Source organism: Heterodontus francisci, chromosome 2 (genome assembly GCF_036365525.1).
Source record: "Heterodontus francisci isolate sHetFra1 chromosome 2, sHetFra1.hap1, whole genome shotgun sequence".
Taxonomy (NCBI): domain Eukaryota; kingdom Metazoa; phylum Chordata; class Chondrichthyes; order Heterodontiformes; family Heterodontidae; genus Heterodontus; species Heterodontus francisci.
In genome coordinates this window covers 109087575-109115533 of record NC_090372.1, presented here as the reverse complement: position 1 = coordinate 109115533, position 27959 = coordinate 109087575, and the positions used below count along the sequence as shown (strand labels likewise).

The following is a 27959-nucleotide window of genomic DNA, read 5'->3' as shown; positions in this document are numbered from 1 at the left end:
TTCTAAGAAACAATCCCTGATGCACTCTACAAATTTGTCTTCCATGCTACCCTTGCCAATTTGAGTTGTCCAGTCTATATGCAGATTAAAATCACCCAGGATAATTGCAGTGCCCTTCTTACATGCCTCCATTATTTCCTGATTAATATCTTGTCCTACAGAAAGGCAACTCCTCAGGGGCCTATAGACCACTCCCACCCGAGATTTCTTTCCCTTGCTCTTCCTTATTTCCACCCAAACTGATTCTACATCACAATCTATTACACCTATATCATTACTCACAACTGCACTGATCCCTTCCTTTAATAACTAAGCTACCCCACCTCTTTTTCCTTTCTGCCTATTCTTCCAGAACATTGAATATCCTTGAACACTGAGTTGCCAGTCCTGGTCATCCTGCTCCTCTCGTCTGTTTCCGCTCTCGCCGCCATTGCCGGTTCTGGTCTCGGGCCTCGGCTCTTTTATATCCCGGCTCCTCTCGCCTGTTCCTGCTCTCGCCACCACCACCGCTTGGATCAGGTGCTGGCACCATCTTTAAAAGGCTGCCCTGCAATTACTCTCTTTGCATTAAATTCAGCTTACTGAAGCAACACTTCAGTGGTTTGCCATAATTTTGCAACTCAGCAAGCATTATTCTGACCATGTCAGATGTCAGAGCAAGGGTGACCCCACAGTTCAATGATGCTTCCCTGCTGATTCTCCTCTAGGCTGCAAGGGAAGGCAAGAGGAGGTTCTCCCACCTGACCAAGCAAGCCTGGAAGGAGATTGCTGAGGAGGTTAGTAGCCGTGGGGTCATCCGTTGTAACTCTGTGCAGTGCAGGAAGAGGATCAATGACCTCCTATGCTCAGCCAAGGTAAGTTGTGCAGTTCCACATAGCTTGCTGTGATCTGCTTTCCCACAAGCATTAAGGTGCAGGGCATAGATTTAAGGTAAGGGGCAGAAGGTTTAGAGGGGATTTGGGGAAAAGTTTTTTCACCCAGAGGGTGGTTGGAATCTGGAACACACTGCCTGAAGAGGTGGTAGAGGCAGGAATCCACACAACGTTTAAGAAGTATTGAGATGAGCACTTGAAACACCATAGCATACAAGGCTACGGGTTAAGTGCTGGAAAATGGGATTAGAATAGATAGGTGCCGATGAGCCAAAGGGCCTGTCTCTGTGCTGTATAACTCTATGATTCTATGGTTGACACAGCCATTCCAATAATAGGAAGGTCATAGTTTAATCATTTAAAAACCTCTATAATGGATTACTTGAAGTTGTTGGTTCAGGAGAAAGTTCCATTTATTAATGTTAGGTGAATGGAACTAACAATTCACAAGGGGCCTGCTGCTGGGGTCTTCTGATCCTTTTCAAGCTCCTCAGGTCTCTCCACTCCTTTCTGTCTTGAATTTTATACTACTGATCCGATGACAGACTGCATAAGTGAGACCAGTCTTCCTTGACTCATCTTATCCCAATTGAGACCCATGACAGATAGGAGTCAGTATGAGAACAGCGACATCCCCCAGGTGCAGAAGCAGGGCCTATGTTAGCTTTGACGTAATGGAGAGACATTTGGAACTTAACAATAACTGCATCCTTGATCTTTCAGGAGAAGAGGGCCCACAACAGCAGCGAGGCAGCCAGGACTGGTGGCGGGGTGCCCCACCTGCAGCCTCTGTCTCAGGCCGAAGAGGAGGCACTTGAGTTAACCGGGAGTCAATGAGGACGTGCCATATCAGGCGTCGAGCTTGGGGACCAGTTGAAGAGAATGATTATTGACAAATGCAGAATAAATTGAAATTACATTTTATAAACACAATCCTGTCATCATTGCAACATATGTACCATAACACCTAAATGTCTGTTGTTTACATTGTATCTTGCAGGGCGGTACTCAAAAATGCTTCAAGACAATGAGGAAACAACAGCAACCTCTGAGGACGAGCAACACCTAGAGGGTGCACCGTCCCATGACTCTCCTGTACCTTCTGCCAGCGCAGATCTCACTACGGTGGGTATCCGATTGGCATTACATTTGGAGGCAGAAGCTGATGAGGGCACCACACACGCACCCGAGCAGCTGGCTGAGGCTGAGACAGACGAGGCCTCTGACAGTCGGAGAACCATGGGTGTCCAGGCCCATGCTGAGCCCCAGGCTGATGACGAACCTCTGGTATTGACAGCACCGGGCATGCTGGAGTTGCAGAGCGAGGTAAGGCAACATCTAACAGAGCTACCAGAAGGAATGTGCAGGCACGAGCAGACGATGGAGGAGTCCATCCATGCCATGACTGCTACCAGGCATGTAAATGCATGGCTTCATCCATTGATAGGTTGGCAACTCTCATGAAGAACCAGATCCTACAGATATGCCATGACGTGGAAACTCTCGCCTTGGCCATGATTTCAAATCAGCAGTGGCAGGGCGAGAGAAGGACCAGGAGCCTGGAGAGTGTTCCCACTCTCAGTCCTTCTCTGGAGAGCAGGGAGGTTCCAACGAGCCTCGAGAGGAAGCAAGAAAGGAAAGGCCACATCTGGAGTCTCCCCTCAGGGCGATTCAAGTGTGGACACCAGCTCCTCAGCCCCTCCACCAGTGAGTCCAGCTCCAGCAGCTGCGATGCTTGAGGAGGCTCCTGCATCAGTGCAGGAGGCCTTCAGGCAGGTGGGGGCCCTCCAGGCCTCAGGCACCCAGAGGATGACCACCAAAGTCATTCCAGGCCAAGGGGCATCCTGATCAGCAGCCTACCTCCAGTCCAGCTGTTAGTGCAGAGGTAACACCGTGAAGGAGCACCCGCAAACGTATTAAAAAGACACCTCAACACATATGGGCATTCCAAGTGAGACAGATAGTCATGTTTACTTTAATTAAATGTGTTCTCTTGCCAATCATCAGCTTTTATCGTCTGAAAACCACATTCCAATATGGAGTGATTATGTGTCTTTCAATTCCATCGTAAGCCTTACAACATTGCCAATGTGACCACTGACATCATTTAACATGCCAATATGCATAATGTTTAATTGTACGAATGATGTCACATGGGCAATGGCTCAGTTTGTTGTCGCCATTCATGCTGAAGAGACAGATGTTACAGAGGCAGAGGACTTGAGACTACATGTAAGATGGTGAGCTTTGTTAGCAAACATATTTATTGAAATTCATGGAATTTGCAAATGTGCAATTATTAGTCTCTGCCTTGCCTGCCCTGCATGCTGCTCGCCATGTCTGGCCTCCATCACCGTGCTCTCTGATTTCCCATGCGCGCTTGTCCTTGTGTGGCCTCTGTGTCCTCTTCATCGGAGGATGTCTCATGCTCCCGCACATCATCGTCTTGTAGGACATCCCCTCTCTGCAGTGCGATGTTGTGCAGAACACAGCAGACTGCAATAATATGCCCAACCCTATCTGTTGCATACTGAAGGCCTCCACGAGAACTATCAAGGCAGCGGAACTGCATCATCAGCATACCAATGGCTTGCTCAATGGTCACTCAAGTGGAGCCGTGGCAGGCATAGTAAAGCTCTGCAGCATCATTGGCGGTGTTCCTCACTGGCGTCAGAAACCATGTCATCAAGGGGTAGCCCTTATCCCCAAGAATCTACCCCTGAAGGTGACTGGGGGGAGTGAAAAGCAGTGGCACCTGGGACTGGCGAAGTATGTATGAGTCATGGCAGCTGCCCAGGAAGTGGGCACAGACTTGTAGGAGGTGCTTTCTGTGGTCACAAACTAATTGGACATAAATTGAATGAAACCCTTTTCTGTTTATGAAGGCGGCTGATTTCTCCGTGGGGGCCTTGATGGCCACATGCGTGCAGTCTATCACATCTTGCACCTGTGGGGATCTCGCAATGGCCCCAAATCCAATGGCCTTTTCGGCCTGACTCTCAGGGTCAGTCCTGTAGTGGAAATAGTTGCTGACCCTCCTGAAAAGAGCGTTGGTCACCTCCTTGATGCAGCGGTGCACTGTAGATTCAGAGACGCCACACATGTCATGGTGGATCCCTGGAGATGCCTCATCACAGTAAGGGGATCCAGGAAGACAGAGTTTCCCCTTCCCCCTGCAACAGTATCCACTTCCAGAGTTTCAACCTGCTCCCCCCCCCCCACCCCCCCCACCAACAGTATCCACTTGCAGAGATCCCCCCTTCCCCCCGCAACAGTATCCACTTGCAGAGTTCCCCCCTTCCCCCCACTAATAGTATCCACTTGCAGAGTTCCCGCCTTCCCCCCACAACAGTCTCCACTTGCAGAGTTCTCCCTTTCCCCCCGCAACAGTATCCACTTCCAGAGTTTCAACTTCCCCCCCCCCCCCCTCCACCAACAGTATCCACTTGCAGAGATCCCCCCTTCCCCCCGCAACAGTATCCACTTGCAGAGTTCCCCCCTTCCCCCCCTAATAGTATCCACTTGCAGAGTTCCCGCCTTCCCCCCGCAACAGTCTCCACTTGCAGAGTTCTCCCTTTCCCCCCGCAACAGTATCCACTTGCAGAGTTCCCCCCTTCCCCCCCCAACAGTATCCACTTGCAGAGTTCCCGCCTTCCCCCCAACAGTATCCACTTGCAGAGTTCCCCCTTTCACCACGCAACAGTCTCCACTTGCAGAGTTCTCCCTTTCCCCCCGCAACAGTATCCACTTGCAGAGTTCCCCCTATCCCCCACAACAGTCTCCACTTGCAGAGTTCTCCCTTTCCCCCTGCAACAGTATCCACTTGCAGAGTTCCCCCTTTCCCCCACAACAGACTCCACTTGCAGAGTTCCCCCTTTCCCCCCGCAACAGTATCCACTTGCAGAGTTCCCCCCTTCCCCCACTAATAGTATCCACTTGCAGAGTTCCCGCCTTCCCCCCGCAACAGTCTCCACTTGCAGAGTTCTCCCTTTCCCCCCGCAACAGTATCCACTTGCAGAGTTCTCCCTTTCCCCCCGCAACAGTATCCACTTGCAGAGTTCCCCCCTTCCCCCCCCCTAACAGTATCCACTTGCAGAGTTCCCGCCTTCCCCCCAACAGACTCCACTTGCAGAGTTCCCCCTATCCCCCCGCAACAGTATCCACTTGTAGAGTTCCCCCCTTCCCCCCGCAACAGTATCCACTTGCAGAGTTCCCCCTTTCCCCCCACAACAGTATCCACTTGCAGAGTTCCCCCTTTCCCCCCGCAACAGTATCCACTTGCAGAGTTCCCCCTTCCCCCCGCAACAGTATCCACTTGTAGAGTTCCGCCTTTCCCCCCACAACAGTCTCCAATGCAGAGTTCTCCCTTTCCCCCCGCAACAGTATCCACTTGCAGAGTTCCCCCTTCCCCCCGCAACAGTATCCACTTGCAGAGTTCCCCCTTTCCCCCCACAACAGTCTCCACTTGCAGAGTTCTCTCTTTCCCCCGCAACAGTCTCCACTTGCAGAGTTCTCCCCTTCCCCCCGCAACAGTATCCACTTGTAGAGTTCCCCTTTTCCCCCCACAACAGTCTCCACTTGCAGAGTTCTCCCTTTCCCCCCGCAACAGTCTCCACTTGCAGAGTTCTCCCCTTCCCCCTGCAACAGTATCCACTTGCAGAGTTCTCCCTTTCCCCCCGCAACAGTGTCCACTTGTAGAGTTCCCCCTTCCCCCCACAACAGTCTCCACTTGCAGAGTTCCCCCTTTCCCTCCGCAACAATATCCACTTGCAGAGATCCCCCCTTCCCCCCACCAACAATATCCACTTGCAGAGATCCCCCTTCCCCCCACCAACAGTATCCACTTGCAGAGATCCTCCCTTCCCCCTGCAACAGTCTCCACTTGCAGAGCTACCCCCTTCCACTCCCAACAGTATCCACTTGCAGAGTTTCCTCCTTCACCCCCCTCCCCAACACTACCCCCTCACAGAGCCCCCAATAGACACAACCCCCTTGCAGAGCCCCTGATACACACAACCCCCTTGCAGAGCCTACATCATCAGACTGACAATGGCCTCAGAAACCCCAACTTCCCCTCTGCTGCAATGGTCAGGATATCTCCCTGTCACGGCACTGAGGCCTCTTGCCACAGTGCTGCCAGCTTTTAATGGTCGCAAAGCTGAAGGCACGTGAGGTCTGCACCCCCTTCACAAAATCACGCTCCAGTCATTAAATTGGAGATAATTACAGTTAAATTCCTGTTAAACAGGATTTTAGAAATTTAAAATAGGTTCCCGTGGCGTTGGGGTGACAATTCCGCCGTGGTACTTCCTCGCCTCTGACAAAATTTGGAGCCTACGGATGTCGGATTTCAGGGCGGATGGATCCACTATGATTCTCAGTCTCCCCTGGCCACCATACCCACCTTAAACAGACGCATAAAATTCAGTCCTGTATACGTGAATATCAGGTGAAAAATCACCATTGCGTTGAACTACCTGATGGTGTCCAAACCCTCTGAAAACATTCTTCAGCAAGGACTCACCTAAATTGCATGGTACCAATACTAGTTGGTATTGTACGATACTTTTTGGAAGTTCATGCTACTGTCATTGTAAAGCTGGTTCTAATAATGCTGAATAATGGTTCTCGTTAAGTTCCTCAACTGGCAAGAGCAGATTTTAGGAAGGCTACCTCCAAGAAATCCTTAAACTTGCCATTGCAAGTCTGAGCGTAATGTAGTGTTGGCACATCTGAACATATTAGGCTGGATTTTACCAAGCCTACGACATCGGGCTCCATGGCGGGGCATGGCTGGGCGGGGGGGCGTGGCAGTGGCCCACCATGGAGGCCAATGCCAGGAGGGCCCAGCCCGAACCTCCCAGCAGTGGCGAAGCTCCGTGGCGGCCGCCACCCCCCCACCTTGCTGGTGGGCAACGGGAACTGAATCTAAATATCTGAATGAATAACTTGAATAAATTTAAATAAACGTACCTGAAATCTTCACTCCCGCGCCTTCAGTTCCCCATCTGGGGAAAGCCAGTGTGAAACTTGTGGGGAGAGAGGCGGAGTTAAGATTTTCAGTGTGGCGGGGGGGGAACGGGGTCAAATGAATGTAATGGGTGTAGGGGATGATGGGAAGGGGTGAACTTTAAACTTTGTGCAGTCTGCGGTGGGGGGGGGATATGTCAGATTTAAAAGGTACTTTTTTTTGGGGGGGTGGGGGTAAAGGCAAATACTTAATGCAATTTTTATTGGGAGGGGTGAGAAATGGGCATTAGAAATTCATTTGATAAATTTTGGGGCGGTAGATCCTTAAAATTTAAATATGCTGGCAAGGCTGGCTGCCCTTTACAAATGACACCAGCACCTGAACACAGGCAGCTGATGCCATTGCCAGCGATGTACAGCTCGCCCCCTCCACATGATTGAGGGGGGCAGGCCTTCCCGGCTATTTAAATGAGCCACCGCGCAGGAGATCGCGGCGGCTCTTTGGCATGCGGCCCATTTTTTGAGCTCGCCGCCGGGATCAGCGGCAGGATCTTAAAATCCAGCCCATTGCTTCTGGTTTATTTTATCGATTTTATTAAGATTCGATAAATACTCAGGTAAATTTAATTGAATAAAAGAAATTTACCATTCTATGTCGATTGTCTACTGTGCAGGTGAACCAAGTGTTTAGAAAACAGTCAATATTCCACTAAGCTCATTTATAATATCACTGGAGTAAAACAAGGTTACACAATTTCAAAATATTATTGCAGAAAATATCTGCTCCCAGTTTGATGCTGACTGGTACCCTTAAGACATGAAACATGGAAATAAAAATGAGAGACATTTGCGAGTGTACAGGAGATCTTTTACAACATTTGGAGCTGTTCAATTCAAATGGACTCTTCCTTATTAAAATGGTGAATTTACAAATAATAATTGAATACAATTATATAGAATTACATAGAATATACAGCACAGAAACTCGCCATTTGGCCCAAAAAGTCTGTGTCAGTGTTTATACTCCACGAGTTTCCTCCCATTCCATCTATCTCATCTCAGTCTTTTAGCATATCTTTCTGTTCCCATTTCTCTCATGCGCACATCATGTTTCCTTTTGAAAGCATCTATGTTATTTGCCTCAGCCACTTTATATGGCAGTGAGCTATTAGATTGATTCGTAACTCTCTTGTATTTATGGCTCCTCGTTTTGGATTCTCCCACAAGTGGAAACATTCTCTTCACACCTATCCTCTACGTCTTCTCCTTTCTAAAGAAAAAAGCTGTTCAATCTTTCCCAGCTGCTATAATCTCTCAGTTTTGGTACCATCCTCATAAATCTTTATTGCACTTTCTGCAGAGCTTCAGATCCCTTTTATAAGTTGGAAACCAGAAACTGCATAGTATTCTAAATGCGGCCTGACCAGGGTCCTATAAAAGTTTAGCACAATTTCACTACTTTTGCATTCTATACCCCTAGAAATAAACCCCAGTTTTTGGTTAGCATTTTTAATTGCTGTGTTGACCTGTGATGCTGCTTTTAATGATTTGTTCACCCGTGTCTCTACATCCATTTCCGCTTCTATCCCTTTCACTTTCTTATTTTCTAAGGTGTAGGCAATGTTTCTGTTTTTCTTGCCAAACTGCATCACCTCTATGTAAAGTTCATTTGCCAGTTTGGTACCATCTTCAAATTTTGTTATTGATTTACTTATTCCTTAATCCAAATCATTAATGTAAATTATGAATAACAGTGGTCCTGGTACTGATTCTTCTATAGCACCACTTTCTACCTCCCTTTAATCTAAATAATTATCCTTTACTCCTACTCTCTGTTTTCTATTTTTTAACCAATTTGTTCTCCATTCAGCTAATTCCACACACCCTAACCTTTGTCATGAGTCTATCATATGTACCTTACTGAAAGTCTTTTGAAAATCCAAGCATATGACATTTACTACATTACCCTTTCCTACTCTTTCTGTTACTTCTTCAAAGAATTCTATCAGGTGGTTAGGCATGATTTAGTCTTTCAGAATCCATGTTGACTATTTATTATTATATTTCTGTTTCAAGATGCTCTTTTACCATGTCTTTTCATATAGATTTCAGTATCTTTCCTATTACTGATGTTACGCTGACTGGTCTATAGTTCCCAGGTTTTTTGTACGTGAGAACAACATTTTCTGTCCTCGGGCACTCTCTCATCTCCTAGCAAACTTTTTTATATATTAACTAATGCCTTTGGTATCTCCTCCCTAGTTTCCCTGAGTATATGTGGGTACATACCATCCATACCTGGGGTTTGATCCTCTTTCAATTTTGCTTATTTGTCAATTATTTTCTCTCTTTCTATCCTAACTATATTGATATTCTTTTCAAGCTCATCCTCTAGTAAATTGTCCATTTTGTTACCTTCTTTCCTTCTTCAGCAAAAATTTCTGCCATTTCTTGCTCATCCTTTAGTGGCCCTTTCCCTACTTTAATTTTCCTTTTGTTATTCATGTATCTATAGAACACTTGATTATTTCTTTTTACATTCCTTGATAATCAGTGGATGTAGAAGTATAACTGGCAATAGTACTAAAGGCCTTGATAACAATGCGTTAGAACACAAGTATGCTGTTTTATAATGCGCAAAGTTAAGGGGCTCAATGTTAAAATTTATTTGCCATTCATTTAAATACCTTATTCCAACTGATGCCTATATTTCTTTCATTACCTTTCACAAAATATACTAACAAACTAATCACATTGAGAAATAGAAATATGTTTCTTAACATTCTCATGAAATAACAGATGAGTAATTGTCCAGGGACTATCAAGTATTTGCCAATCAAAAAGTGGAGAAGTTTGATTCTTGCATGAATATTACAAAACGAACAGTAGCTCAGCAAATATTGATGTCATCATATAATAAAATAAAAACATGAAATGCTGGAACTACTCAGCAGGTCTGGCAGCATCTGTGAACTCTGCTTCTCTTTCCACAGATGCTGCCAGACCTGCTGAGTGGTTCCAGCATTTCTTGTTTTTATTTCAGATTTCCAGCATCTGCAGTATTTTGCTTTTATTTTGATATCATCATGTTGATGCAGTTTAAATTAAATGGTTTAATGCCTTAGGATCAGGATCAAAGAAATTTCATGCAAAGTTGTTACTAAGGAACCTAAATACAGAGTGGAGGGCAGTAGTGCCTACACTAAAACTAGGCAATACCAGTACCAAGATTGCATTAAGCACAACAAATTTCTACAGCAGGACTCTACATCCCATTAGAAAATAACAAATATTCACTTAAACATTCAACATGATTTCATTAAAATAGTCAATTCATATTTCATTTTTCATAAAAACTATCTGTACATTATTTATACAACCATTAAGATAATAGCCTGTAAGTATAATTTAAGAGAACCATTAGGCAGCATTCTACCTTCCTGTGGTTAAAAGCACATTAATTTGAACTAAATATTGAACAACGTGAGTTATGAGGAGAAAATTGATAACAGATTACTGTTGAATAAAAAATACTGGAAATTGTCAGGACATCTATGATATAAGTGCTTTTACACTTCTGCTATCATGAACAGAAACAATCTTGCAGGTTACAGAAGTAACAGATGAATGTGTCAAACTAAATGGAAGCTTCATATGTGAACTGCTCAAGAAATCCAAATGTGGTTATTAGTCTGTTCCAATAAAGAAAAGTAAGCTGAGCAACTAGATCAGTGCCAAGGCAGAAGTGAAATATAAATAGGTCTTCTTATGTGTTTCTGATCTTTGAAATTTAACTCTTAGATTTGATCAATATAACAGTGGAATTTGGATATAGTCTATCCAGCTGTACGGCTTCTTATTGTGGTGCCAATCTTATACTGCATTGGGTAGGCTTGTTTAAATAAATGGCTATTAAAGGGGAATTTAAAAAAACCTAGCGGGCTTACATTATTAAGAACAATAATCAGAGAAGCAGTATACTGGAGTACGAGTAAACAATAGCACGGGTGTGGGTTCATGATCATGATCTCCAGACACTTAAGGATCTGATCTCAGATACATCAGTATGAGAATCTTCAGTAAGAGATCAGATACTCCCTCATAGGGAGAAAAAAATCAAAGTCATCCAGCCAACTTCCGTCCACTTCCTTTTGGTTATTTTCAGAAAGCAAGTGTAACAGAAGCTTAGAAGGAAGTCACACACCTAGTCCTCTGTTAATGCATAGTCTGGGAAGACAAAGGCATGCGGGAAAAAGGAACAATCTGGACCCGAGAGGTGCTATGAGCCAGTATCCTGCCCGTGCACCTAGTTTTGAATTCAACCCTTTTTTTGGCTAAAAAAATTCTGATGCGAAATGAGTTTGGATAATCTCAATCTAACTTTCATAGCATAACACTGCCCTTAATTTGGCAATCTCAAAGTCCATGTAAACGGCTGATACAAGAAATGAAAATGTCACACTGATGCACCAGAGAATGTTCTGAGATTGGGATAAAGCAACATTGCTGCAGGGGTGGAGCAGCAAAAGTTTGCCCCTGCAATTACCTGTGGTATGGCTGACTTGGAATTGCTTGATGCTGACACTGGGTAGCCGAAATAAGAGAGAGCTCCTTTTTCCATTGTTAACATCCCTCTCGTTGATGAGTGCAACATGCCACAAAAAATTGGATTGTGTAATTTATTGTTTATACTGACATTCCAAATCATATCTGTTGTTTATTCAGTTGACCAATTCTCAACCTGATAGTCATGTGAACACTGAAGCATTAAAAACAGCAGACTTACATAGCACAAGGTGGCACACCTTCCCCTTGGGGAGCGCAAGGTTCTTTTTCCTCTAGGGATGGACATTCTTTCCCACCGCCCACAGGAAATTGCTTAATACTGGACGTTCTGGTACGGAATCCTTTAGCAGAGGTCGCACTGTAACAAGTCTTTGAACATGGGCTCCACTCGGACCATTCTGAGGTTTGACAGTCCTTTGGGACGACACAGGACTGGAAGGTGATTGGCAGCTTCTCTTGTGTGCAGAGGCTGACAAAAAAGCCAAGATTTAATCAGTTGAAAACCCAATTATGCACATTTTTTTGCAATTTATTAATTGAGATGTTTCCCATTTAACCATCTTATAATATAATTTACAACATTTTTCGAAAGAAGTTAAAATGACTCTTTCAAAACTATCAACACACCCCATTAATTAAGAAACTCACAGGCCAGCTCCACACTTCAGTGCACACCTCCCCTACACTTAAAAGGTTTCACCCACTTTCAAAGCACAAATAAAATGATCAATGTCGATGAAACAGCTTACACAACCTTGTAGCATTACAACATTTGCTACTTAGAGAGTTAAAAATAAATAATTTGATCAGCCATATCATTAAAACCTTATAATCACAGGGTAGTATATATAGGAATCAATTTCGTTCATGTTTTTGGTCTGGAACTGATAGTGATTCCCTTATTATATCTTTTTGATAATAATTGATAAACTTATACCAAAAACTCAAATAACTGACCCTCAATAGCTAATGAAATTCAATGGGTAGTTGCTGGAAAAAAAAATGGCACAGGTTAAGTTGAGAATTTAATCGCAAGAGTTTTGTTGAAACACCCATTTGCCCTGAGCAAGCATTGAAGAACATTGCAGTATTACATTGGCGCTTTGAGTAGATGGCAGTCAGTCACAGTATAATCATGTGCAATCATCTAATGGTCCCTTTTCGAGTTTGAACCTGCTATGTTACGTGCATAAGAATCATCTCGTATGACAAGAAGTGCTCTTTAATTCACATTTTCAATTTCACTATTGCAATGCAGGTAAAGCAACATCGAGACAGTTTGGCAAAGTACCAAGTTGGGTGTCGCAAATGCTTGCATTGCAGCAAACGCTTTACTTATTACAGAATGAACTGTGTGTAGCTTTCTTAAACTGAGTAATAAATTTAGAATAACATTTCAAACAAACCACAACATTTTTTTTTAAAAAAGCAATGAAAAACCTGCAATATAGAAACATGAAATTTTGGGATTTTAAAAAACTATTTGATCCAACAGACCCATAACCTTTGATTGATCTTTACCCCATCTTCCTGTTACTTCAAAATATCCCTCAATTACTTTTCTCCCCAGAAACTAGATGGGAATGTGTGTTGCAAGGAGGATGCAAAGAGGCTTCAGGGGGATTTAGACAGGCGAAATGAATGGACAAGAACATGGCAGATGGAATAAAATGTGGAAAAATGTTATCCACTTTGGCAGAAAAGCAGAAATGCAGAGTATTTCTTAAATGGTGACAGATTGGGAAGTGTTGATGTCCAAAGGGAGCTGGGTGTCCTTGTTCATAAGTCACTGAAAGCTACCATGCAGGTGCAGTAAGCAATTAGGAAGGCAAATGGTAAGTTGGCCTTTATTGCAAGAGGATTTGAGTACAGGAGTAAAGAAGTCTTGCTGCAATTTTATAGAGCCTTGCTGAGAGTGCACCTGGAGTTGTGTGTACAGTTTTGGTCTCCTTACCTAAGAAAGGATATACTTGCCATAGTGGGAATGCAATGAAGGTTCACCAGACTGATTCCTGGGATGGTGGGATTTTCATATGAGGAGATTGAGGAGACTAGGCCTATAGACTCTAGAGTTTAGAAGAATGAGCGGTAATCTCATGGAAGCATACAAAAATCTTAGAGTTCAACAAGGTTGATGCAGGAAGGATGATTCCCCTGGCTGGGGGGTCTAGAACCAGGGGACACAGTCTCAGAATAAGAGGTAGTCCATTTAGGACTGAGATGAAGAGGAATTTTCTCACTCGATAAATCGATAAAATTGACAATATAAAATGTCAGGTGTCTGCCAACGAGAATGCTTGCAGTCAATGAGAAGAATTTTAGAAAATTGATAGAGGCTTCCTGTTTATTTGATCTGGTAGAGATTCTTAATTTAGCTACTTCATGGAGACTTACGCATGGAGGCAGAGGGCATGGCTGAGGTACTAAATGAATACTTTACACATTCTTTACCAAGGAAGAAGTTGTTGCCAAAGTCATAGTAAAAGAGGAGGTAGTTGAGATACTGGATGGGTTAAAAATTGATAAAGAGGAGGTACTAGAAAGGCTGGCTGTACTTACATTTGATAACTTACCAGGATGGTTGGGATGTATCCAAGAATGCTGAGGAAAGTAAAAGTGGAAATTGTGAAGGTACTGGCCATAATCTTCCAATCCTTCTTAGATATGGGGGTGATGCCAGAGGACTGGAGAATCGCAAATGTTACACCCTTGTTCAAAAAAGGGCAGAAGGATAAACCCGGCAACTACAGGCCAGTCAGCAATCTCGGTGGTGGCAAAACTTTAGGAAACGATAATCCAGGACAAAATTAACAGTCATTTGAACAAGTATGGATCAATTAAGAAAAGCCAGCATGGAGTTGTGAAAGGCAAAATCATGTTTAACTCACTTGATTGAGTTTTTTGATGAGGTAACAGAGAGGGTTTATGAAGATAATACAGTTGATGTGGTGTACATAGACTTCCAAAAGACGTTTAATAAAATTCCACAGAATAGGCTTGCCAGCAAAGTTGAAACCCATGGAATAAAATGGACAGTGGTAAAAAAGATACGAAATTGACTAAGTGACAGGAAACAGAGTAGTGGTGAACGGTTGTTTTTCGGACTGGAGGAAGGTATACAGTGGTGTTCCCCAGAGGTAGGTACTAGGACCACTGCTTTTCTCGCTATATATGAATGACTTGGACGTGGGTGACAGAGCACAATTTCAAAATTTGCAGATAATACAAAACATGGAAGTATAGTGAATTGTGAGGAGGATAGATAAACTTCAAGAGGACATAGACAGGCTGGTGGACTGGGTGGACATTTGGCATGTGATATTTAATGCAGAGAAATGTGTAGTGATACATTTTCATAGGAAGAACGAGGAGAACAATATAAAATAAAGGATAAATTCTGAAAGAGCTGCAGAAACAGAGACACATTTGGGTATATGCGCATAAATTGTTGAATTTGGCATGGCAGGTTGAGAAAGTGGTTAAAAAGGCATATGAACTTCTGACCTTTATAAATAGAGGCACATAGTACAAAAGCAAGAAAGTTATGATGAGCCTTTATAAAATACTGGTTCAGCCTCAACTGGAGTACTGTGTCCAATTCTGGGCACCATACTTTAGGAAGGGTGTGAAGGCTTTTGAGAAGGTGAAGAAAAGTTTACGAGAATGGTTCCAAATTTGAGGGACTTCAGTAACGTGGACAGATTGGAGAAGCTGGGGATCTTCTCCTTAGAGAACATTGAGAGGAGATTTGATAGAGGTGTACAAAATCATGAGGGATCTGGATAGAATAGATAGAGAGAAACTGTTCCCATTGGTGGAAGGATCAAGAATCAGAGGGCACAGATTTAAAGTAATTTGCAAAAGAACCAGGGGAAAAACTTTTTTACACAGCAAGTGGTTATGAGCTGGAATGCACTGCCTCAAATGAGGGATGGGGGTGGGTGGGTGGGTGGAAGCAGATTCAATTGTGGCTTTCAAAAGGAAATTAGATAAGCACCTGAAGGGAATAAAATTGCAGAGCTACGGGGAAAGGCAGGGGAGTGAGATTAGCTAAATTGTTCTTAGAGAGCTGACACAGGCTTTATGGGACAAATGACCTCCTTCTGTGCTGTAACCATTCTATCATTCTATGATATTGATTTGAGGCTGAAGATTCTAGGTTTTTAACGTGCAGCACCTTTTCTTTTTTAAAGAAGAAAAGGTAAGGCAATTTGAACAATGATCAGGGAGAGATTTCTTACTGAGTTCACTTGGGAACAATAGCCATTATTATTTTTACCAGATTGAGACAAATAAACAAACAAACAATCTATTAAAACACTCAAATAATTCAGGCATGTGCTTATGAATGGTATGTTAAAATATTTACTCTGCGTCAGTGCGTGTTGTCAGGGGGAATTCCACCCTTGAGCAGACAATACCAGTTTAAATGGCACCTTACCAATGAACCTATAGACAAGATAGAGGCTCATAAGGCAAGTCTCCTGTCTTCCTGTTGACAGAAGATAAAATAAAGCAAGAAACACTGGGGCTAGGCCAGTCTGGTGAGGGAAATCCTGCTCATCTTAAGCTCAGAACTGGTAAGCCCCAGAAGGCTGACTGGAAAAAGTTAAATTAGCTCACTAACATGAGATAGTGTGTATGTTTTATTTTTCCCTCTTATTCACAAGGAGGGGTTTGAAGTTAAGTGCAATAAAAGAATTTTGAATGTAACCATTACTCTGTACATTCTCTTGCTGTAATAATTCATATCTGGCCTGGCTCCATTAAAATCTGTTCAATTGGCTACTGATAGATAGGCAATGAAAAACACAATCCAGTCCAGATCACCTGTGGGCCCTTAATTGGAGGTGAGTGACTTCCCCGTTCCCTCTCCCCGCCACCCACCCCCCCCCCCCCACCTTGACATTGAAAATCACAGACTATCCCAGAGGGGTCAGCTTCCGAGACAACCTCCGGGACCATGATCTTCAAATTGCGTCTGCTGCGTCTCCCAGCCCTTTTGAAAATCCGGCCCATGATGTGGACACCAGGTATGTGAGTTATCAACTAAGTTAGAGAGAATATCAAAAACAGACCAAAGATTTGTAACACCTTCATTTAATATTAATGAATAGCTATTCAGTTTAATTAAATATTGAGCAGTATGTCAACTACTGCCTTTGTTTAGAATCTGTTAAGTTCCTGTATAAACCCCTTTGTTACAGTTCAAAGAGTAGGTCCCAAAGTTGGGTAGTGACTTTTATTAACCATTGTTTCAAAGTCCTATAAGAGGGCAAGGCCCTTGATCACATGGTATCATTTATAATGGGCTAAATGAGTATAGAATTAATTTCATAGTTTGATATCTGCAGTTCTCAAAAAAGGCAAAAGAGTACTCAGAGTATGGGCTGGATTTTACCAAACCCTCAATGTCATGATCCGACCTGAAAATGGGTCTGGATGAGGCCCCCCATGGACCTCAATGCCAGCAGGGCCTGGCCCAATCCTCCCGGCGACAGCGAGGCTCCCTGCGGCACCACCCCCCCCCCCACCACCCCCACCGCTGGGCGACGGGACCACAATTTGAATATTCAAATGAATAAAATGAATACATTTTCATAGACTTACCTCCAATCTTGAAGGCCCGCCGTGATCTTCCGCATGGCAGCTGGCACTCGCGCACCTCCAATTCCCCGTCCAGGGAAAGGTGGCGTGACACTGGTGGGTTTTCAGTGCGGGGTGGGGGGGAACGGGGGATGGGGTCAAATGCACATAATGGGTGCAGAGGATGGTGGGAAGGGTTGAACTTTAAACTTTGTGCAGTTTGGGGACTGAAGATCAAATCTAAAAGGTAAGTGTTTTGTAGGGGAAAGGGCAAATAGTTAATGTAATCATTATTGCGGGGTGGAAAAGGGGCATAAAAAATGTATTTAATTTTGGGGGTATATGTTTAAAAATTTAAACTAGGCAGTAGGGCTGGCTGCTCTTTAAAAATGGCGTCAGTGACTGCGCAAGGGCAACTGACGCTGTTGCCGGTGACGAACAACCTGCCCCCTCCACAAGATTGGTGTGGGAGCACCGCTCAGCTATTTAAATGAGCTGCCATGCTTGAGATTGCGGCGGTTCTTTGGCATGCAGGCCGCCATTCTTTGAGCTTGCTGCCGAGATCGGCAGTGAGCCCATAAAATCCAGCCTGATGTGTCTAGCTTTTACACAGAAGCTGTGGAAATTTTTGGTTTTAAAGTTCCACCAGCCTGGCAAGCAACAGAACAGTTTCATTTGAGGTTACACTAACATGGTTAAAGATCTATGTAAAGAGAGTTTATTTATTGTTTTATATATTAAAGAGTAGAGGGGACTATATCTATCAATGTGCTAAACTGTGTTTTGTTTTCAAACATAGCTTTGTAAATAAAATCACTTTTTGGTTCAAGCCTATGCTTTGATTCAATAAGATTGTTTTTCAGTCTGCTGTCCATAGAAAAGGAGAAATCACATGGTGGCATGTGATAATTCCAGTAGTCAGTATGTGGAGCATGGTTTCTCTGTTGGCAATCCCTACAGGCCATGCCATCATTTGTCTAGATATTGGACAGAAAAAGAATGCAGTCCAGAGCATAAGGGATGCAAGGTTCACAGAGATGCTGAACATAAGAAAACATGTAGTGTAAAAACATAGCAATCTACTGTACTTTATTTGAAATAGTTTCATATTTACTTTTCCCTAGGGTTTCTTAATGATATTGTTATGTCTCCACCAATGACATGAATAAGAACTTGTCTTTGCAACCCTAAAAAAAATGACATTCAAGTGTGGTTACTTGGATTATGAATTAATTACTTACCCTGCCTGCAGACTGAGGTATAATTTCCACAGTGCTCCAGTTTAACTAATATGTTTGTGTTAAATTCCCATCTGTTCTATCTTAACAATCATTAACCAGAGGAAGTTAAACCTTTAAACAATTTAAATACTCTAAAAGCTGTGAGCTATTCAAAAAGTTATACATACAATTCATTATTTCTTCTGAACAAAGTAGTTTCTGGACTACAACGTATTGTATATGATGAATAATTATGAAATATCAGTTTGGCACTTAGTAACAGTGTGATGAAACAGGTATAATAGGCTTAATTAGTTAGAATTTAGATATAATTAATAATTTATACCTTTTAGAATTAAAGATTGCATAAATGCTCAGTTTTCAAGATTCACTGAAATTCCCCTTTAAGGGTAGAGTTAAAAAATCCATTTCAAGGTCTTCCAAGGTCTCTGCTACAATGGAATTAGAACATGACACACATTGAAGCATCCTATATAAAGTCAGTACTGATGGCTATAAACTTAATTAGTTGATAGTGTTAGTGATATAGACAGACTGACTCAACGGGATGGCATAAGGTACCATAAAAAGACAACTACAGAAGATAAATTACAAAATGAAATGATACCGACAAAAACAGATGCCAAGTAAACCCAATTACAAGCATTTTGACCAGATAAAAGCTCACAACTTCAAGAGAAGGGGATTTCCAGCAAATACATTAAGTGGGAACAGTAGCTAATGATAGCACCATATATGAAACTCAAAAGCAGAAATAACACACACAGAAAGGTAACATCTACATTCCAAAAGATGAGATGAAAGATGAGAAACAGTATAAACATGAGAGTTTTGAATCAAAAAACCAGAAGTATTGAATTCCTCATCAACGCTTCTCAACCTATGGCACTCGGGGAATTTAAGGTAAAAGTTTACTTTAAATTTTGATGGATATTCTAAGATATTTTGCTGTAACACTGTCAAGGTTAAACTTCTGGATTCTATTTTAGAAATAAGATTATGTTTTATATCTCTTAGTAATTGTTGATGTTGTAGTGTACTTAGCCACTTAAAGTGTATTGCATGTTCAATCTCTTTAATAAATATATAAAAGTTAATAAATCGTCTCATGTAGCATTCTGTATACAACTACAAGAACCCCCTCTCTGTGTCTCCTTAAGTGGGGAGATACTTATTGAAGAAAGTTTCCCAAACCCTTATAATATCTGGGATATTTATGACGTAGCTATAATTATTAAAAAATAGGCTATCTGAAAGATAGTAATATTCTTTGTTGGTTTTCCTCCTTTGAGGGAAGACTAGTTCAGTTCTTCGGACCCAAACAGACCTCGGTCTGTAGGAATCTGTCTGGTCTGAACTTAATTAAAAGAGACTTATAGGGATGTACGCTTGATTTGGTTTAGTCCCTATAAGGGGTTAAAGTCATAAATCACTTCAACAGTACAGTGTATTTGACTTTGGACAGTGCTTTCAAAATGGCAATATAGTTATTGGACAAAGGGCCATATTGGTGGAATGTGAATCCAGAGAGATGGTAACTGAAAAAAATGGATTAACTACAAAAATTGATAGCATATATAACTAAAACGAAAGGTAGTATTGAACACATTCGATGTGTGCTTGAAGTCTATCTTACGAGAAGTCCTATTCCATCATTGTTACAGTGGTGAAGCGGGATCATAGGTTTTTGGCTTCATGGGCCAAAGCCTCTCTTTAGTATTCTGCCATAAACTGGCCAAACCAGTGAAATTCTGTGTCGGACATGGCATCTAAATACAACTTCAGCAGTTCTACAGGAGAAATAATAAATTAAATGATCATTTTGAAGACAGGAGGGGATAGAAATTGGAGAACCATTTTTTTCGGGCCCAGGGAGCAATTCGTAGGCTGTCCACGCCCATTCAGACCAAGGTGGGCAACATGCAAATTTGGTGTACTACCTCATCTGAATGATTGTAGCATTGACCCAAGTGGCTCCTACGCTGCTCTCCTCCTCTAAAGACTGCCTGTAGCCTCTGTACTCAACTGGTAGGGAGGCAGGCATTGTTGTTTGAAAACCATGTGGTGTAGCCAACCTTCCCTTCTTAAATGCAGGCTGTACCTCTTAAATGGAAGCTGCGCTGAAGAAAATTGCTGCAATTTAAAACATTAGAAAATTGACCATCATAGCGAAGAGAGTGTTCCACAGTAATGGATGTGACACCGAAGGCATGAGTGGAGGAGACACATCATGATTCTGCAGGGAGCCAGGTGGCCTGAAGGACCACCCTCAGAAGGGAGTGGGAGCAGGAGGCCAGCAAAGTCAATTCTTGGATTCTAGACCTGAGAAGCTAGCAGCAGTGCCACAAAAAGTCTAATAACCTCACATGGGTGGCCAGCATCAGTGAATGCACCTTCACATGACATCTCCTACCCACCACACTACCAACGTCTATTCAGCCATGGCAGACACATCACCCAAACATAGCACGACACAATCACTGACATTTTGCCCTCTATCTTGCAGGATCAGATGGCATATAACAGAAGGAAGCAGAGCAGAGCTGGTGGGGAATAAGGACACCTGAATCTCCTGAGTCCTTTGAGGAGATGGCTCTCAGCATCTTGGGACTGGTGGTGATGGGCTGTCCGGAGTCACTGATGAATAGGCCCCGTCAATTGTTCTAACACTTGACACTGGCACTGCATATACACTGGAGGCGGGTACAGAGTTGGGATCTGCACGTGGTGAATCATGAGTGGGCTGCAGCTAGGCCAGGGGTAAAGGATAGTTTGTTTGTCAGCTCCCCCGAGGTCAAGATTGCAAATGAGTTCTGCTGCATAGCACGCAGATGAGGACCTCGGTGGGGCAGCACGCAGGAAGGCGCTGATGGTCATGCGCACAAAGATGCTGGATGCAGTGGCTTGCCTGCCAGACAGATCCTCCAGCATGAAGGAACCTGATTCCAACTTGGCAGAGGGCATTGCACAGAGCCTGCCCTCTCTGCAGCATCTGCTCCATCTCCTTGTTATTCTGTAGACCCAGAGGAACTGCCACTCCTGCCCCACCTACCTGTTGCAGCCTTTGTGTAGCCAGATCACCTACTCTTCTGTCCTCCCTGTGAGGATGCAGCAACACTCTGTAGCTAATCCAGGATCTCAATCTGAAACAATTCTGGAAACACTCCAGAGTACTTCCATACACTTTGCAACAGAAAAAGTTGTCAAAAATGACCTTACCTCCAATTTGGGTGCCTGGTCCTTTAAGGAACACGAAAGTGCAGGACCCAGCTTGCAGCCTCACGCTAGATCTTTGAAAAGAGATAATTAAATACATATACAGGACTGTTGTTGTCCAAATTTGGAATCCCGGTGTCACATCAGCTGGTTGGCTGTGTGACGTCAGGATAGCGCTGATTCAAAACCTTCCAGCGCATGCAGGGGATGCACCTTTGGTACATTGTACCCCTGTGAAGTGGCAGTAGGCCTCTATAGTATCACTTGGGGTGATGCTATGCAATTGAATTACTAGCCCTAAATGTAGAAATAACACTGGACATCACTAACTAGCGTATGCTTCTCCTGACATTGAAATTTAGCGATGTGTGATCAAATTACTGCTACATGTTACTTCAGAAGCTTGGCTCTTCATTAGGCTCACTGGTCCATCACTTTTCCAACCATGCTTGAGGTTCTGACACTGGTTGTGCCATCTAGCTTTTTCCAAATTAGTCTACAGTTGTTTATTGTTTCTTTACTTTGATTTGCATTATCGCTTCCTCTATTTGTAGAATGAATAATTTTAGGCCAATTTTCAAGTTAGTAACACCAGATGTGCATCATCTCCCAAGGTGTGACGTGCAGAAAATAGGGCCAGGAATCTGTAACAAGTGCTCTATGGCCTTTTTGTGCATCATATGCATTTCCTGGGGGCAAGTGCACAAAGAAGGAAGCTCTTAATTGAAACAGGAAAATCATCACTAAATGCCATTTAATTGTTGTGAAAATGACATTACCACATCTTCTGTGTCATTTTCCAGATTCAGAACTGGGCAAATGCCTGCCTTGAAGAACAGCTATAGAAACTCGGCATTAGAACTTGCAGAGGTGGACCTATAGATTGAAGGATCTGTAAAGAAGCAACTAGCAATGTTTACTTAGCTGAGGTCAGCTCATTGCTTGCTGCAGCAGTTGTGGAATGATTGTGCTGCTGTCAGAAATGCAGTCACCAGGTCAAAGAACCATTTAGATTTTACAATACAATGCACAATACAAGGCCTGCAGCCATATAATGCCCAGAAACATAATTTTGGCCAGATTCTTGCTGTTTAAATGCTTCTACCTATTGCAATCAGGAAGATTCCTATTTTGATCCAGTGAAGTCTGCAGTTGGATTATGTGGTGGTCATGTTAGATGCCTCAGAGGTATGACTGCCAAATTCATGTTGGGGCAATCAGGAGAAAGTAGAATTGTCCCCTTCATGTCAAATAGATAAATGATGTAGAACTTCTTAGCAATGCTCCACACAGAAATTAACTCCAGTGCTGACATTACCTGCTTTTACACGTTCATCAATGTTTATGGAAAAAAAAGGCAAGTGTGTGTCTTTCTTTGCATCTGCTCAGGAACAGATTTGTCATGTCTGAATTTTGCCTTTGAACTGGTTGGGCAATCTTGTATTTTCTGCAGTTTTTTTTATTGTTTCTTTAATTTATTATATTATTTCCTCTTGTACTAGAATGAAAAACTAGACCAATATTTGTAATGCCAGATGTGCACTAGTTACCAGGGCGTTATTTTATTTTTTTTAGAATTAGAACATTACAGCGCAGTACAGGCCCTTCGGCCCTCGATATTGCGCCGACCTGTGAAACCATCTGACCTACACTATTCCAATTTCATCCATATGTCTATCCAATGATCACTTAAATGCCCTTAAAGTTGGCGAGTCTACTACTGTTGCAGGCAGGGCGTTCCACGCCCCTACTACTCTCTGAGTAAAGAAACTACCTCTAACATCTGTCCTATATCTATCACCACTCAACTTAAAGCTATGTCCCCTCGTGTTTGCCATCACCATCCAAGGAAAAAGACTCTCACTATCCACCCTATCTAACCCTCTGATTATCTTATATGTCTCTATTAAGTCACCTCTCCTCCTCCTTCTCTCCAACGAAAACAACCTCAAGTCCCTCAGCCTTTCCTCGTAAGACCTTCCCTCCATACCAGGCAACATCCTAGTAAATCTCCTCTGCACCCTTTCCAAAGCTTCCACATCCTTCCTATAATGCGATGACCAGAACTGCACGCAATACTCCAGGTGCGGTCTCACCAGAGTTTTGTACAGCTGCAGCATGACCTCGTGGCTCCGAAACTTGATCCCCCTACTAATAAAAGCTAACACACCATATGCCTTCTTAATAGCCCTATTAACCTGGGTAGCAACTTTCAGGGATTTATGTACCTGGACACCAAGATCTCTCTGTTCATCTACACTACCAAGAATCTTCCCATTAGCCCAGTACTCTGCATTCCTGTTACTCCTTCCAAAGTGAATCACCTCACACTTTTCCGCATTAAACTCCATTTGCCATCTCTCAGCCCAGCTCTGCAGCCTATCTATGTCCCTCTGTACCCTACAACATCCTTTGGCACTATCCACAACTCCACCGACCTTCGTGTCATCCGCAAATTTACTAACCCACCCTTCTACACCCTCTTCCAGGTCATTTATAAAAATGACAAACAGCAGTGGCCCCAAAACAGATCCTTGCGGTACACCACTAGTAACTAAACTCCAGGATGAACATTTGCCTTCAACCACCACCCTCTGTCTTCTTTCAGCTAGCCAATTTCTGATCCAAAGCTCTAAATCACCTTCAACCCCATACTTCCGTATTTTCTGCAATAGCCTACCGTGGGGAACCTTATCAAACGCCTTACTGAAATCCATATACACCACATCCACTGCTTTACTCTCATCCACCTGTTTGGTCACCTTCTCGAAAAACTCAATAAGGTTTGTGAGGCACGACCTACCCGTCACAAAACCGTGCTGACTATCGCTAATGAACTTATTCTTTTCAAGATGATTATAAATCCTGTCCCTTATAACCTTTTCCAACATTTTACCCACAACCGAAGTAAGGCTCACAGGTCTATAATTACCAGGGCTGTCTCTACTCCCCTTCTTGAACAAGGGGACAACATTTGCTATCCTCCAGTCTTCCGGCACTATTCCTGTCGACAATGACGACATAAAGATCAAGGACAAAGGCTCTGCAATCTCCTCCCTGGCTTCCCAGAGAATCCTAAGATAAATCCCATCTGGCCCAGGGGACTTATCTATTTTCACACTTTCCAAAATTGCTAACACCTCCTCCTTGTGAACCTCAATCCCATCTAGCCTAGTAGTCTGTATCTCAGTATTCTCCTCGACAACATTTTCTTTCTCTACTGTAAATACTGACGAAAAATATTCATTTAACGCTTCCCCTATCTCCTCTGATTCCACACACAACTTCCCACTACTATCCTTGATTGGCCCTAATCTAACTCTAGTCATTCTTTTATTCCTGATATACCTACAGAAAGCCTTAGGGTTTTCCTTGATCCTATCCGCCAATGACTTCTCGTGTCCTCTCCTTGCTCTTCTTAGCTCTCCCTTTAGATCCTTCCTGGCTAGCTTGTAACTCTCAAGCGCCCTAACTGAGCCTTCACGTCTCATCCTAACATAAGCCTTCTTCTTCCTCTTGACAAGCGCTTCAACTTCTTTAGTAAACCACGGCTCCCTCGCTCGACAACTTCCTCCCTGCCTGACAGGTACATACTTATCAAGGACACGCAGTAGCTGCTCCTTGAATAAGCTCCACATTTCGATTGTGCCCATCCCCTGCAGTTTCCTTCCCCATCCTACGCATCTTAAATCTTGCCTAATCGCATCATAATTTCCTTTCCCCTAGCTATAATTCTTGCCCTGCGGTATATACCTGTCCCTGCCCATCACTAAGGTAAACCTAACCGAATTGTGATCACTATCACCAAAGTGCTCACCTACATCCAAATCTAACACCTGGCCGGGTTCATTACCCAGTACCAAATCCAATGTGGCATCGCCCCTGGTTGGCCTGTCTACATACTGTATCAGAAAACCCACCTGCACACACTGGACAAAAACTGACCCATCTAAAGTACTCGAACTATAGTATTTCCAGTCAATATTTGGAAAGTTAAAGTCCCCCATAACAACTACCCTGTTACTCTCGCCCCTGTCGAGAATCATCTTCGCTATCCTTTCCTCTACATCTCTGGAACTATTCGGAGGTCTATAGAAGACTCCCAACAGGGTGACCTCTCCTCTCCTGTTTCTAACCTCGGCCCATACTCCCTCAGTAGACGAGTCCTCAAACGTCCTTTCTGCCGCTGTAATACTCTCCTTGATTAACAATGCCACACCCCCCCCTCTTTTACCATCTTCTCTGTTTTTACTGAAACATCTAAATCCCGGAACCTGCAACATCCATTCCTGCCCCTGCTCTACCCATGTCTCCGAAATGGCCACTACATCGAGATCCCAGGTACCAACCCATGCTGCAAGCTCACCCACCTTATTCCGGATGCTCCTGGCGTTGAAGTAGACACACTTTAAACCAAGTTCTTGCTTGCCAGTGCCCTCTTGCGTCCTTGTAACCTTATCCCTGACCTCACTACTCTCAACATCCTGTACACTGGAACTACAAGTTAGGTTCCCATTCCCCTGCTGAATTAGTTTAAACCCCCCCGAAGAGCACTAGCAAATCTCCCCCCCAGGATATTGGTACCCCTCTGGTTCAGGTGAAGACCATCCTGTTTGTAGAGGTCCCACCTACCCCAGAAAGAGCCCCAATTATCCAGGAAACCAAAACCCTCCCTCCTACACCATCCCTGCAGCCACGTGTTCAACTCCTCTCTCTCCCTATTCCTCGCTTCGCTATCACGTGGCACGGGCAACAACCCAGAGATAACAACTCTGTTTGTTCTCGCTCTAAGCTTCCACCCTAGCTCCCTGAATTTCTGCCTTAAATCCCCATCTCTCTTCCTACCTATGTCATTGGTGCCTATGTGGACCACGATTTGGGGCTGCTCCCCCTCCCCCTTAAGGATCCCAAAAACACGATCCGAGACATCACGAACCCTGGCACCTGGGAGGCAACACACCAACCGTGAGTCTCTCTCGTTCCCACAGAACCTCCTATCTGTTCCCCTAACTATGGAGTCCCCAATGACTAATGCTCTGCTCCTCTTCCCCCTTCCCTTCTGAGCAACAGGGACAGACTCTGTGCCAGAGACCTGTACCCCATTGCTTACCCCTGGTAAGTCGTCCCCCGCAACAGTATCCAAAACGGTATGCCTGTTGTTGAGGGAAACGGCCACAGGGGATCCCTGCACTGCCTGCTGGTTCCCTCTCCTTCCCCTGACGGTAACCCATCTACCTACTTCTTTTACCTCAGGTGTGACTACCTCCCCATAACTCCTCTCAATAACCCCCTCCGCCTCCCGAATGATCCGAAGTTCATCCAGCTCCAGCTCCAGTTCCCTAACGCGGTTCTCGAGGAGCTGGAGTTGGGTGCACTTCCCGCAGATGCAGTCAGCAGGGACACTCTTGGCGACCCTTACCTCCCACATTCTGCAGGAGGAACATACAACTGCCTTAACCTCCATTCCCACTATTCTAAATTCCCAACAAATCTACTGAAAAACCAAAAAAAAAAAGTCAAAACTTGTTAGCTTAGCAATGTTATGCACATGAAGTAGAAACAGGGACCTATAACACCAGGCCTCTTGCTCTTTTGCCCATGACATACATTTCCTGGGGGCAAATAGGCAGGGAAGGAGGCTCTCAACTGAAACAGGGAAAGTATCACAATCGACTACTGACTGAGGTTAACAGAAACAAATTTTGAGCAGTCCTTAAGTCACAGTATACTGACCACATCTCAATCACGACAAGCTGCTCATACCTGAATGTTTTGCATTTTTGTGTAATTCAATAAGCAACTTTAGAACTTTCTTTTGTTGGAACTTTGTTTTTGGACACACAAATAGTAAATAGTCAATGCTTTTATAAATTTCCCTTCAATTCTTTCAACTTGTCTTCTCTACTTGAACACACTGGCCCTGATTTTATCTCAGAGTCCTGTTCAGAGCAAGGGGGAGGAGTTGTGAATGGGAAACCTGGAAGTATGTGTTTCCCGAATGTCCTGCATTTTGTAAACTGTAGAATGCCTTTTAACATTTTTCTCCCGGTTTCCCATCCAACAGCCAGCCTGACTGACAGCCTGGCTGCCTATATGACAAGAAAGCCTGTAGCAAAAGGATGCGATGCAGTGCAGCAGCAGGTAGGGAGAGATCGTGGTTGTTGTGTGATTGCCTTTAAGAGTAATGTAGCTTTAAGTTATTAATATGATAATGAGCTACATGACTACTTGCCAGATTCACTCTGCTACTGTAACACCAAGAGGCAAGTCATGTAAATAGTTAGCTCTGTGCTGTAAATAATAGTTAACTGTTAATAAACCTGTTTGAGACCTTCAACAACTGGACTCCACGCATCTCATTTTATGTTGCATCAGACAACATAAAAAGCTTCTCATTACAGTGGTCAGCATTCTAGCGGGGGGTGGGGGGGTGGGGGGAAGAGATCGCGGGGGGGTCGGGGCGGCGTAGGTGGGGAGATGGCGACCAGGGAGGGAAGAACAGATGGAG

General features: G+C 43.7%; 1 protein-coding gene across 1 annotated transcript in view; it reads right to left on the bottom strand.

Moving 5' to 3' along the window:
* The window catches only part of thsd7aa (thrombospondin, type I, domain containing 7Aa), a 543974-nt gene that overhangs the window by 275763 nt on the left and 240252 nt on the right, over nucleotides 1-27959 (bottom strand). The window contains exon 3 of the mRNA XM_068051191.1: nucleotides 11629-11877. Within this exon, the coding sequence (XP_067907292.1) occupies nucleotides 11629-11877 (249 nt within the window). The remainder of the gene's footprint in view (nucleotides 1-11628; nucleotides 11878-27959) is intronic.